Genomic DNA, 12,539 nt, shown 5'->3' on the forward strand with positions numbered 1-12,539 from the left:
GTTGGTTGTTCAGTCAGCTGTGTCTAAACTCTGGACCAAATACAAACAACATGGGAACATTGTTAAAGGCAAACATACTGGTAGACCAAGGAAGACATCAAAGCGTCAAGACAGAAAACTTAAAGCAATATGTCTCAAAAATCAAAAAATGCACAACAAAACAAATGAGGAACGAATGGGAGAAAACTGGAGTCAACGTCTGTCACCGAACTGTAAGAAACCGCCTAAAGGAAATGGGATTTACATACAGAAAAGCTAAACAAAAGCCATCATTAACACCTAAACAGAAAAAAACAAGGTTACAATGGGCTAAGGAAAAGCAATCGTGGACTGTGGATGACTGGATGAAAGTCATATTCAGTGATGAATCTCGAATCTGCATTGGGCAAGGTGATGATGCTGGAACTTTTGTTTGGTGCCGTTCCAATGAGATTTATAAAGATGACTGCCTGAAGAGAACATGTAAATTTCCACAGTCATTGATGATATGGGGCTGCATGTCAGGTAAAGGCACTGGGGAGATGGCTGTCATTACATCATCAATAAATGCACAAGTTTATGTTGATATTTTGGACAATTGAAAGGATGTTTGGGGATGATGAAATCATTTTTCAAAATGATAATGCATCTTGCCATAGAGCAAAAACTGTGAAAACATTCCTTGCAAAAAGACACATAGGGTCAATGTCATGGCATAGGGTCAATATCAACGAGCAGATCTGATTTGATGCAGGTGTTAGTTTTGGGGATGAAAATTTACAGGGTGATTCCATAATTTTTTCCTCAGAATTGAACGATTCCATATTTTTTTCCTCTGCTTGGTCTAAAAAAGTAAGTTACTGACTGCCACAATCTTTTTTCTTGATTTCTTATAGTGTTTCTTAAAGCCAGAAAGTTGCCATTTGAAATGACTTTAGTTTTGTGTCATGTCTGTGATCTGCTTTTTTTCTACAAAATTAAACAACTGAATGAACATCCTCCGAGGCCGGTGATTCCATAATTTTTGCCAGGGGTTGTAAGAAGGCGTGTAGACGGGGTCGCTGTTTGGTTAATGTGAGGCAAAATACACAACATAAAATGTATTTGTTGTTGAAGAGGATGCAGCTCATGACTCTTAAACCCGTGTTTGTGAATGTTTACATTTTGCAGAAACATAAAAAGTGTGATCTTCATCAGAACATACTTCTCAGACTGATGCATTCATATGTTCTGCTTTTAGACGGGAATCTAACCAAGGTCTACAAATTGGTCATCCAACTGAAGTGTGTCCAAACTTGTGTAGTATTTACCACAACCCAGACCTGGATAAGCAACAGAATCCCCCCCACCCCCCCAAAAAGCATATATATTATGTTCAGGTATTTTCCTCCAAACTTACATTGTTATAGTTGAAAGATTTTTTTTTAATGAAATTTTATTAGCCTTTTCTCATTTTCCCCACATCAGGTTGTTATTTACCTGTATTCACACGATGATGCTACAAACGCTGAGTATTCCATTGTTATGCTAGTTACTTCAGGGGGGAGCACTCAATTGGCAAAGGAGACATGATGTTGCCATAGTAAAGGCCCCGACACTCGCACGCATGTCGTGACGATCTCACCCGCTGTGTTCCCAGCTGGATGAGAACTCGGAACTTTAACAGCTGTTATTTTCCAAAGGTATTTACTTGTTCATTCTTGAGCTTAATGTAGTGTTTAAGCACAAAACGTGACTGATGAGGAGAAACAATTTCAGAAATGCAACAGAAACCACAAATCAGAAAAAGTTGGGATTGTATGTAAAATGAAGATGAAAATAAAAATGTTGCACTATTCCCAGTTTCTCCACTCACAGAAGCCAAACGTTCTTCCACAGTTGTGTAGGCTTGTACTACGATAGTAGAATATAAAGAAGTGAAAAAATAAACAATGTATTCGTCAATCGCAATTATTTGTCTGACAATTAATCATCTTCAGAAATTCCTAATCGTGACAGCCCTATTTGGAGCCATCGAAAAAGGTAAATTATTTGTCATGTTAATACTGTCATGGCTTAGTAAAACAGTTGCATGTTCTTTCCTTCTTGTGAGCAGCTGTAAAAGTATGTTTGTGATAGATTTAACATCTCGTTTTAATCGCTCAGACGAGCTGCACTGTGATGCGGCGCGCTGACGCATTGTTCCCTTCTTTACTCAACTTGACAAGTTGCACGTAGTGTTGGCAAATAGATTGCGCAATGTTGCACAACATTCATGTAAAGATTTTTTGAAAATTTCAAAATTCTCTTTGCGCAATTGCACGCACCGATGCCCCTCACACGTTCAGTCTATACCCGTTAAAGACAAGTTTACTCTCCTGCACAACACAGGGCGTGCAAGTGCGTACATCAAATCCATGCTAGTGTCAGGGGGCCTCAACTTGCTGAGAAATAACTAACCTAACCCAAAATCTCATTAGCATTTTAGGATTCTGCAATCAAAACCAGGAAAGAGCTGGCTGTCTCAAGTTTGTACACGATTAAAGAATCAATTTTATGTAATTAGTCATTTCTCTCTATGTAATGTCACAAATGGCAAATATAAGGATTAACACATCAACCTGTTGATTATTCCAACACCAAATACAACCCCTGGCAATAATTATGGAATCACCGGCCTCGGAGGATGTTCATTCAGTTGTTTAATTTTGTAGAAAAAAAGCAGATCACAGACATGACACAAAACTAAAGTCATTTCAAATGGCAACTTCCTGGCTTTAAGAAACACTATAAGAAATCAGGAAAAATAATTGTGGCAGTCAGTAACGGTTACTTTTAAGACCAAGCAGAGGGAAAAAATATGGACTCACTCAATTCTGAGGAATAAATTATGGAATCACCCTGTAAATTTTCATCCCCAAAACTAACACCGGCATCAAATCAGATCTGCTCATTAGTCTGCATCTAAAAAGGAGTGATCACACCTTGGAGAGCTGTTGCACCAAGTGGACTGACATGAATCATGGCTCCAACACGAGAGATGTCAACTGAAACAAAAGAGAGGATTATCAAACTCTTAAAAGAGGGTAAATCATCATGGAATGTTGCAAAAGATGTTGGTTGTTCACAGTCAGCTGTGTCTAAACTCTGGACCAAATACAAACAACATGGGAAGGTTGTTAAAGGCAAACATACTGGTAAACCAAGGAAGACATCAAAGCGTCAAGACAGAAAACTTAAAGCAATATGTCTCAAAAATTGAAAATGCACAACAAAACAAATGAGGAACGAATGGGAGGAAACTGGAGGAAACTGGAGTCAACGTCTGTCACCGAACTGTAAGAAACCGCCTAAAGGAAATGGGATTTACATACAGAAAAGCTAAACAAAAGCCATCATTAACACCTAAACAGAAAAAAACAAGGTTACAATGGGCTAAGGAAAAGCAATCGTGGACTGTGGATGACTGGATGAAAGTCATATTCAGTGATGAATCTTGAATCTGCATTGGGCAAGGTGATGATGCTGGAATTTTTGTTTGGTGCCGTTCCAATGAGATTTATAAAGATGACTGCCTGAAGAGAACATGTAAATTTCCACAGTCATTGATGATATGGGGCTGCATGTCAGGTAAAGGCACTGGGGAGATGGCTGTCATTACATCATCAATAAATGCACAAGTTTACGTTGATATTTTGGACACTTTTCTTATCCCATCAATTGAAAGGATGTTTGGGGATGATATAATTTTTCAAGATGATAATGCATCTTGCCATACTGCAAAAACTGTGAAAACATTCCTTGCAAAAAGACACATAGGGTCAATGTCATGGCCTGCAAATAGTCCGGATCTTAATCCAATTGAAAATCTTTGGTGGAAGTTGAAGAAAATGGTCCATGACAAGGCTCCAACCTGCAAAGCTGATCTGGCAACAGCAATCAGAGAAAGTTGGAGCCAGATTAAGAGTACTGTTTGTCACTCATTAAGTCCATGCCTCAGAGACTGCAAGCTGTTATAAAAGCCAGAGGTGGTGCAACAAAATACTAGTGATGTGTTGGAGCGTTCTTTTGTTTTTCATGATTCCATAATTTTTTCCTCAGAATTGAGTGATTCCATATTTTTTTCCCTCTGCTTGGTCTAAAAAGTAACCGTTACTGACTGCCACAATTTGTTTTCCTGATTTCTTATAGTGTTTCTTAAAGCCAGAAAGTTTACCATTTGAAATGACTTTAGTTTTGTGTCATGCCTGTGATCTGCTTTTTTTCTACAAAATTAAACAACTGAATGAACATCCTCCGAGGCCGGTGAGTCCATAATTTTTGCCAGGGGTTGTATAATCAAACAGAAAAGCAAAGTTAGTCAGATGTGAGCGAGTTGGTTTAGAGGAAAAAAACATTTTAATGAAATCAAAACACGTTAACACACTTTTAAACAACTTATGTGAATTCTGTGCAGCTTTACAATTTCTGTTTTAATGTAGCAAAAAAAAAAAAAAAAAACACCTACAGCAACTGTTTAGTATTCAGTGGAAGCTTTCCTACTCTGGTTTTAATAAAAAAGTTCTCAAAGACAATTTGAGAACGCTGTACTGCAAATGAGAATAAACCTTTTACACAGTGCAAAAGTAAATGATGTAAAAATTTAATCCAGAAATCTTCTGTTGGGAAAGAGGACTCATCGACCGTGCTGAGGGGTTTGTACCAGGACAGGGTCCCCTGCAGTCCGAATTCTGGTGTTAAAGTATAATGTTTCTGCCATGAAGATCAATCAGTCTTTGGCAAAAGTTTCCATCAAACTACAGTCATGAATGGGAGGAAAAAACAAAAACAAACAAAAAACCTGTGTTGACATACGCTGAAGTTAAAAAAAAAAAAAAAAAAAAAAAAAAAAAAAAAGAAGAAGAAAGTCTAAGCTTCTTCAGGTTTGTCTGCAGGGGGTCCACACGGCTGCAGCATCTTCTCCATCAGGTTGAAGCGGACTCTCGCTTTGCTCTCGTTCTCAGCCACAGAAAAATAGTTGAGCAGGTCAAAGTGTCCCATGTAGGAGCAGTAAGAGTCTCTGTGCTGGTTGACCAGCCATTCCCACTTACTGGTGTCGGCGTGTCCAGTTCCGATGTACTTTGACTGAAGATGCTCCAGCTGACTGTGGATGTTGTACCGGTCTGTCATTGTTGATAGGATGCCAGCCCTCTCAGGGTCTTCCAAAGGAAGATGAAAAAGAACAAAGTAAGAAGGATGATTACAACCCATAGCAAACTCTGCAAAACAGCATGTGACCTCTTCTTTAACGTGCAGCTGAAGTTATATTTTGTCTTATATAACAGAAATTTGATTTTTTTAAAACCCCAACCCCTGCCCACGCATCTTTTTCAGGGAGGTGGTGATGTAATGGTTTGCATGTGCAAACCATTACACCAAAGTAAAACCTAACAAAGTTGACAAAGTAAAACCTCTTAAATCACGTGCACGTGATTTAAGATGTTTTACTTTATCAAATCTCGCTCTTCAGAAACAATCAATTACAGCAGAGCCAGTACCGACTCTGGTTCCCGCCACCATAGTGCCAAAAGTTTTGAGCGAGAGCAGAGAAATCCACTTCGCACGAGCAGAAATCAACTTTGAGAGGGCAGGGGCGCGCCGGTCACATATTTGTCCTTGCTCGCAGCACTTTTGTCCTAGTTCGGAGAGCAGTTTCCTCCGAGTGCGCATTCGCAGAGATAATTTCTGTGTTCACAGTTAATATCTACACTTGTGAAATAATATCATAGATCGCGCAAGTGCTTTTGGCACTAATCTGACACCATACTTATATAGCGCTTTTCCATCTGCATCAGATGCTCAAAGCGCTTTACAATTATGCCTCACATTCACATAAACACACTCACATATCGATATCAAGGTGCTGCCATGGAAGGTGCTCACTACACACCAGGAGCAACTAGGGGATTAAGGACCTTGCCCAAGGGCCGTTAGTGATTTTCCGGTCAGGCTGAGGTTTGAACCGAGGATCCTCTGGTGTCACACTCAACGCTTATCCACTCGACCATCACCTCCCCACCAACCTGTCTTTATTACCTCTGCCAACAAAGTTGGGCGGCGGTAATGTTTTCACACCTGTTTGTTTGTGAACAATATGTGAACCCATATTTTTCATATATCGTTATGAAATTTTTACAGGGGATTCATATCTTGATTGGCAAGAACTGATTCAAGTAAAGATCATAGGTCAAAGTCAGGTAAAATCTTGGAAAAATCCCTATCCTTTAACATCAAATGAATTTTCAAAAATTCCTAACTATCAAAGAAGAAGGAATCTTTCATATTTGAGAGTGTTATTTCAGATGGTATCTTTTATCGAATGACAACGTTTGAGCCGGTGTCACTGACCGAACAGTCTCCTCTAAAAATTGATCCGCCCTGCCTTCACTGCACATGCGTCATTTCGGACCACAGCAGCACATCTGAGTCCGACTCTCAACACCCAAAGTGATCAAATAGAATAATGTGATTATTAACCATCAGACGACAAAGTAAAATCTCTTAAGTCAGTTTTAAACAGAAACAGGGCGATAATCGGTGAGTCGCTACTGACGCTCCGCACACCAGACTCAGACGTGGTGCTGTAGTGCTCCGATCACTCTCCTTGTCTTTTGTTATGAAATAATGCTGAGTTTACGTGGAAATGACTGCTGTAAAAAAGCTTCAGATACATGTTGCTGAGACAGATGATGACTGGAGGGCAGTTTTAAGAAAAAATGAGGTGATAATCGGTGAACCGCTGCAGAGGCTCAGAAATGACGCTGCTGAAGCTCTGAAATGACACGCGTGTCGCACAGTGAAGGCAGGTCGGACTGACTTTTAGATGGGAACAGTGCGGTTGGCGACACCAGATCTGATCAAGATTAGATTTTGTGGCCATCTAAATTTAACATTGAAAACCCCATTTAATGTATATTTTACATGATATCTTAATCAAACATGCTGCAATCACTCTCATATTTGAGAGTGAGGTGCAGACTGGCACTCACTATCGCCTGACAAAGTTTGCGCCGGATTGTGGATTTTGTGGACATTTGAATTTAATATTGAAAAGCCCATTTGGTGTACATTTTGTATTACATCTCAAAATGCAGAGAACAAATTTCACTGTATGCATGTATATATGTACAATGACAATAGTGCCTCACTCTCATTTGTGACAATGAGGTGTAAACTGGCACTCTCAATGAATAGAGTAAGTATGATCCTTGATTTTAACATTGAAAAGCCCTTTTGATCAATATTTTGTATTATACGAGCAGCGTGAACAGGAAAGTGTGTAAAAAGTTTTTAGAATTGCAATTTAATACGTTATACATGTTGTCAGTGCCACATAAGTCAGGAGAAAAAATATCTTTTGCTGTGTAAACATCGCTTTTTTATTGAAATCATCAACCTCTGAAGAAAATTATTAAAATCACATTGTCCAAGTGAATCTTCAATTTTTTACAGTATTTCAATCAAACAACTTCAATATTTTTCCATAGAGAAAAACGCTGCTCGGTCAAAGGCTCTGCCTTCATTTTATTATTTTAGCGTACGAAAAGCCATTTCTACCAAGTCTTTTGACCCTGAAATTTTTTTCCAAGGTAAAAATTTGTGGAATTTCAAACTAGTGTTGGTAGACGTTTGACCTCTACGGGTGCGGTGTTCTAGTTCTGATTTTTTACCGCTGAAGTCTGATTAAAATCAGGCAGCTTGGAAAAAGCATCAGTTAACATGCTAACACTAGCATGTTAACTTACTAATGTTAACCTGCTAAAGTTAACTAAAAAATTAACCTTTCACCTAACTATCTACGTCATTTCAACGCGATGAATACTTACGACAAAGATGTGAAAAGTTTTAATGGAAGTTAAAAAACAAAGAAACGAAGTTCACGCCACAAATCCTGCGACTTCCGGTGTGATCCCGTATAACAAGTCGCGGAGTGAAACAACGACAGCGAATGTTGGTTCCCAATCTGTTTTACTAACTCATATTTCCTCAAAATTACATTTAGAAATATAAATTATGTCTTTGATTCCATTTTTAATAAAACGTAGTTAATGAAGAAAGTATAAAAGTTAAACTGAAAATTTTTAAAAATCTGTCTAGACTAGCGGGATAAATAAAATGTTTTTTTTCTTCAGTTTTTTTCTTCATGTTTTTTCTTTTCAGCTGATCCCGTTAGGGGTCACCACAGCAGATCAATCGTTTCCATCTCACCCGGTCCTCTGTATCTTCCTCTGTCACACCAACCACCTGCATGTCCTCCCTCAGCACATCCATAAACCTCCTCTTTGGCCTCCCTCTTCTCCTCCTGCCTGGTGGCTCCATCCTCAGCATCCTTCTCCCTATATATCCCGGGTCCCTCCTCTGCATATATCTGAGGCATCTCAATCTCACCTCTCTGACTTTGTCTCCAAACGGTCCCATTTGTGCTGTCTCTGTGATATGTTCATTCTTAATCATGTCCATCCTCGTCACTTCCAAAGAGAATTACGGCATCTGCAGCTCTGCCTCCTGTCTTTTTTGTTGGTCTCACTACTGTCTTTCCCCTTCACTCCTGAAGATATTCTTCAGTCAGAAATCACTCCCACCACCTTTGTACACCCACTGCATTCTCTTCTTCACCTTTCTACCACACTCTCCATTACTTTGGATAGCTGGCCCCAAGTATTTAAACTTAGCTACTTTCACCAACTCTACTCCTTGTAATCTCACTATTCCACTGGGCTCCCTCTCATTTACATGTCCTCAGTCTTGCTCCTACTGACTTTCATTCCCGTTCTCTCCAGAGCGTATCTCCATATCTCCAGGCTCAACGTGCTCTCTGCTCTCACTACAGATTACAATGTCATCTGCAAACATCATAGTCCATGGAGACTCCCATCTGATCTCATTCGTCAACCTGTCCATCACCTTTGCAAACAAGAAAGGACTCAGAGTAGATCCTCGATGTAATCCGACCTCCACCTCGAATGAATCTGTCACTCCTATTCCTAAATTCTCACTGCTGTCACACTGTCCTTGTACACTGTAAACTTGAATGTTCATATGAATTAAAAAGACTAAGTAGTGTAAACTCAAATTTAAAAAATGTTCTACTTATCAAGTTTGTGTAACATGGTCTTGCTTTTTGAATAAATTCAACTCAGAATTCTTTGATAGACTTGAACTAATTGTATATTAAGCAAGCAAAACTTCAAAGGATAACTTAAGTTAATTATGTAATTATATACTTGAATTCCACTTATTTCTGTTGCTTCAGCATAACTGCATGTGTCTAATCTCAGTGACGTGATGGGTGTAGTGAGGGATGATATGAAAGCACACAACATGTTTATGGAAATATGAAAATATTTGAGTTGACTTAATGAGCACTTCAGCAGCGGTGGTGGCCAAGTGGTTAGTGTGCTTGGTATCAGTGCAGAAGGTTCCCAGTTCAAACCCCACCAGTACCACAATTCTCCATGTCATGTAGAGTTGAGTCATTAAGGACATCTGGTCTAAAACAAGTGCTATCCAGTGAAAAACTAGTGCCAGTTCAACATGTAGGTCCACCTCAGATTTGAAAAACAAGGGAGTAGACAAAGGGGCTTGCTTTAACTTCATGAATATTTCAATTTAATTGTAATCATGTGGAACAGGTAGCATGTAACAGAAACTTTTAATTTCTGAGAACAACTGACTTTGAAGTTTATGAACTCAAAAATTATGTGGCAATAGTTTGCCTCAATATTTTCTTGAGTTCTGTTAACTTGTTTGGGTTTACAGTGTACATATCCTGCACCACCCTCACATACTTCACTGCCACTCCAGACTTCCTCATACAATACCACAGCTATTTTCTTTGGCACCCTGTCATAAGCTTTCTCTAAATCTACAAACATATAATGTAACTCCTTCTTGCCTTGCCTATACTTTTCCATCAGTACTCTCAGAGCAAACATTACATCTGCAGTGCTCTTTCTCGGCATGAAACCATATTGCTGCTCACAGATCTTCACCTGTTTTCTAAGCCTAGGTTCCATTCCTCTCCCATAACGTCATGCTGTGGTTAACCAATTTAATGCCATTGTAGTTACTGCAGCTCAACACATTACCCTTCTTAAAAAATATCAACCAGCACACTTCTTCTCCATTCCTCAGGTATCCTCACGTCCCAAGATTTTATTAAACGGACTGGTTAGAAACTCCACTGTCATCTCTCATAAACATTTCCATACCTCCACTAGAATTTCATCTGGACCAACTGCCGTTCGACTCTTCATCCCCTTCACAGCTGCCCTTACTTCAATCTTACTAATCTCTTGCACTTCCTGATTTACTCTCTCTACATCATCCAGCCTTTTCTGTGTGTCATTTTCTTCATTCATCAGCTCCTCATAATATTCCCTCCCCCTTCTCAACACACTCTCCTCAGCTTTTTTATGCTGGATGCGTAAAAAAGCTTCTTTCTGACACAAGCCTACTCATTTATCCAGGCTTGGGACCAACATTCAGAGTGTCCTGGCTGCACACCCCATGTAGCTGAATTAAAATGTAAGTAAAAATATTATAGATCTAATTAGAAATCTTTTAACTTATTACAAGCTGCCAGTTTCACTTGCTTTCTGAAAGTGTCATATAAAATAAAGTACTTTTTAATTATAGTTAGCACTGTTGCCTCACAGCGAGAAAGTCATGGGTTCGATTCGCACCTGTGGCCTTTCTGTGGGGCGTTTGCGTGTCCTCCTTGTGTTTGCGTGGGTTCCCTCCTGGTGCTCCAGCTTCCTCCCACATCCAAAGACACGCAGGTTAGGTCGAATGGAAACTTTAAATTGTCCGTAGGTGTGTGTGCAGGTGTGAATGTGTTTGTTTTTCTCTATGTGGCCCTGTGACAGACTGGTGTCCTGTCCAGGGTGTACCCCGCCCGTCACCCTTAATTGGACTAAGTGGTTCGGTTGAGGAGTGAGTGTAAATAACTAAGTAAATTACTTTAATTCTTGACTAAATGCAATAAAGCATGGATTCCAAACTTCAAATTTAAATGGAATGGTGTAAATGGATTTTTGTCATTACAATAAGATTACTAATAAGATTTATGTATTCCTTTTAAGTGTCCTTCTGCACATGTTCTCATAGAAGAACAAACAAAAACCGCTTCCAAAACCAGACAAAAACTTCATCAATACTTTCAGCAATAAAAACACATATTTATTTTCCAAAGAATAATAATAAATTAGCAATGCCAAAACAAATGCACTACAGATTACAGAAACTACAAGTCAAATCATCTCTTAAATTTTTTTTTAAATATAGTTTTGGCTGGAAAAATTTATGAATGAGTTTTAAAGAAATTTTATCAAAACTAGTGTGCAGGATTTATCAGATTCTATTATGCAGAATTTGTTTCCCCTCACATTTTCACTTCTTTGGGAATGGAGATTCATGCTCCTTTACCTTCACTTATTTTAAACAATATGTAGGATCCTCCATTTCACAAAAATGATGGTTTTGAAGTTCTTAGCCTGCACTAGAAGCTAGACAGTATACAGTGGAGCAGTCACTGATTCCTCTTCTTTTTCCCCCCAGGCTTATTGCCATGCTACCAAATTAAAAAATAGAGTAAGCATGTCCCTTTTGGGCTAATATATCCACACAGTGGCCTTCATGAGGGGGTCTGCTCTCAAGTACACATGGTGGGTGTATGGCTGGCCGCTTTGTGCTCATGGTTGCCACAGCACATCTGATATGGCTCTGCATGTTGGTTTGGCATGTTTCACACTGAATGCCCTTCCTGACGTAACCCCACATTACACAGGTGGTTTTGAACCAGAAACCTTCTCTTGTGTGCACTGACCATTTGGCCACCATGGAACCCCATTCCCTTTCTGCTTGACAGTGCATCCGGAAAGTATTCTCTGCACTTCACTTTTTCCACATTTTGTTATGTTGCAGCCTTATTCCAAAATGGATGAAATTCATTTTTTCCTCAGAATTCCACAGACAATATCCAATGTTGACAATGTAAAAAAGTTGTTTTTTTTTTAAGAATTGTGCAAATCTATTAAAAACAAACAAGCAAACAAACCAACTAAGAAATCACACGTACATAAGTATTCACAGCCTTAGCTGTGAAGCTCAAAACTGAGCTCAGGTGCATCCTGTTTCCACAGGTCATCCTTGAGATGTTTCTACAGCTTAATTGGAGTCCACCTGGGGTAAATTCAGATGATTGGACATGAACTGGAAAGACACACACCTGTCTACATATAAGGTCCCACAGTTAGCAGAACATGTCAGAGCACAAACCAAGCATGAAGTCAAAGGAATTATCTGTTGACCTCCGAGACAGGATTGTCTCAAGGCACAGGTCTGGGGAAGGGTACAGTAACATTTCTGCTGCTTTGAAGGTCCCAATGAGCACAGTGGCCTCCATCATCTGTAAATGGAAGAACTTTGGATCCACCAGGACTCTTCCTAGAGCTGTCTGCCCATCTAAACTGAGCGATTTGGGGAGAAGGACCTTCGTCGGGGAGGTCACCAAGAATCTGATGGTCACTCTGTCAGAGCAC

General features: G+C 39.4%; 1 protein-coding gene across 1 annotated transcript; it reads right to left on the reverse strand.

Annotated features, from left to right (window-relative positions):
* Nucleotides 1-4,492: 4,492 nt before the first annotated feature.
* sf3b5 (splicing factor 3b, subunit 5) lies at nt 4,493-7,956 on the reverse strand. Its single transcript, XM_034184703.1, has 2 exons — nt 7,824-7,956; nt 4,493-5,156 (listed from the first exon to the last, which is right to left on the reverse strand). Exon 2 carries the CDS (start codon nt 5,125-5,127, stop codon nt 4,867-4,869), a length of 261 nt encoding a protein of 86 aa, XP_034040594.1. The 5' UTR covers nt 5,128-5,156; nt 7,824-7,956; the 3' UTR covers nt 4,493-4,866.
* Between the last annotated feature and the right edge of the window lie 4,583 nt (nt 7,957-12,539).

The sequence above is a fragment of the Thalassophryne amazonica genome, chromosome 13 (genome assembly GCF_902500255.1).
Source record: "Thalassophryne amazonica chromosome 13, fThaAma1.1, whole genome shotgun sequence".
In the NCBI taxonomy this organism is placed as follows: Eukaryota; Metazoa; Chordata; class Actinopteri; order Batrachoidiformes; family Batrachoididae; genus Thalassophryne; species Thalassophryne amazonica.

Bases quoted from the DNA above. Each gene is read 5' to 3' on its own strand.
- sf3b5 (XM_034184703.1), bottom strand. From the start codon at position 5,127: ATGACAGACCGGTACAACATCCACAGTCAGCTGGAGCATCTTCAGTCA.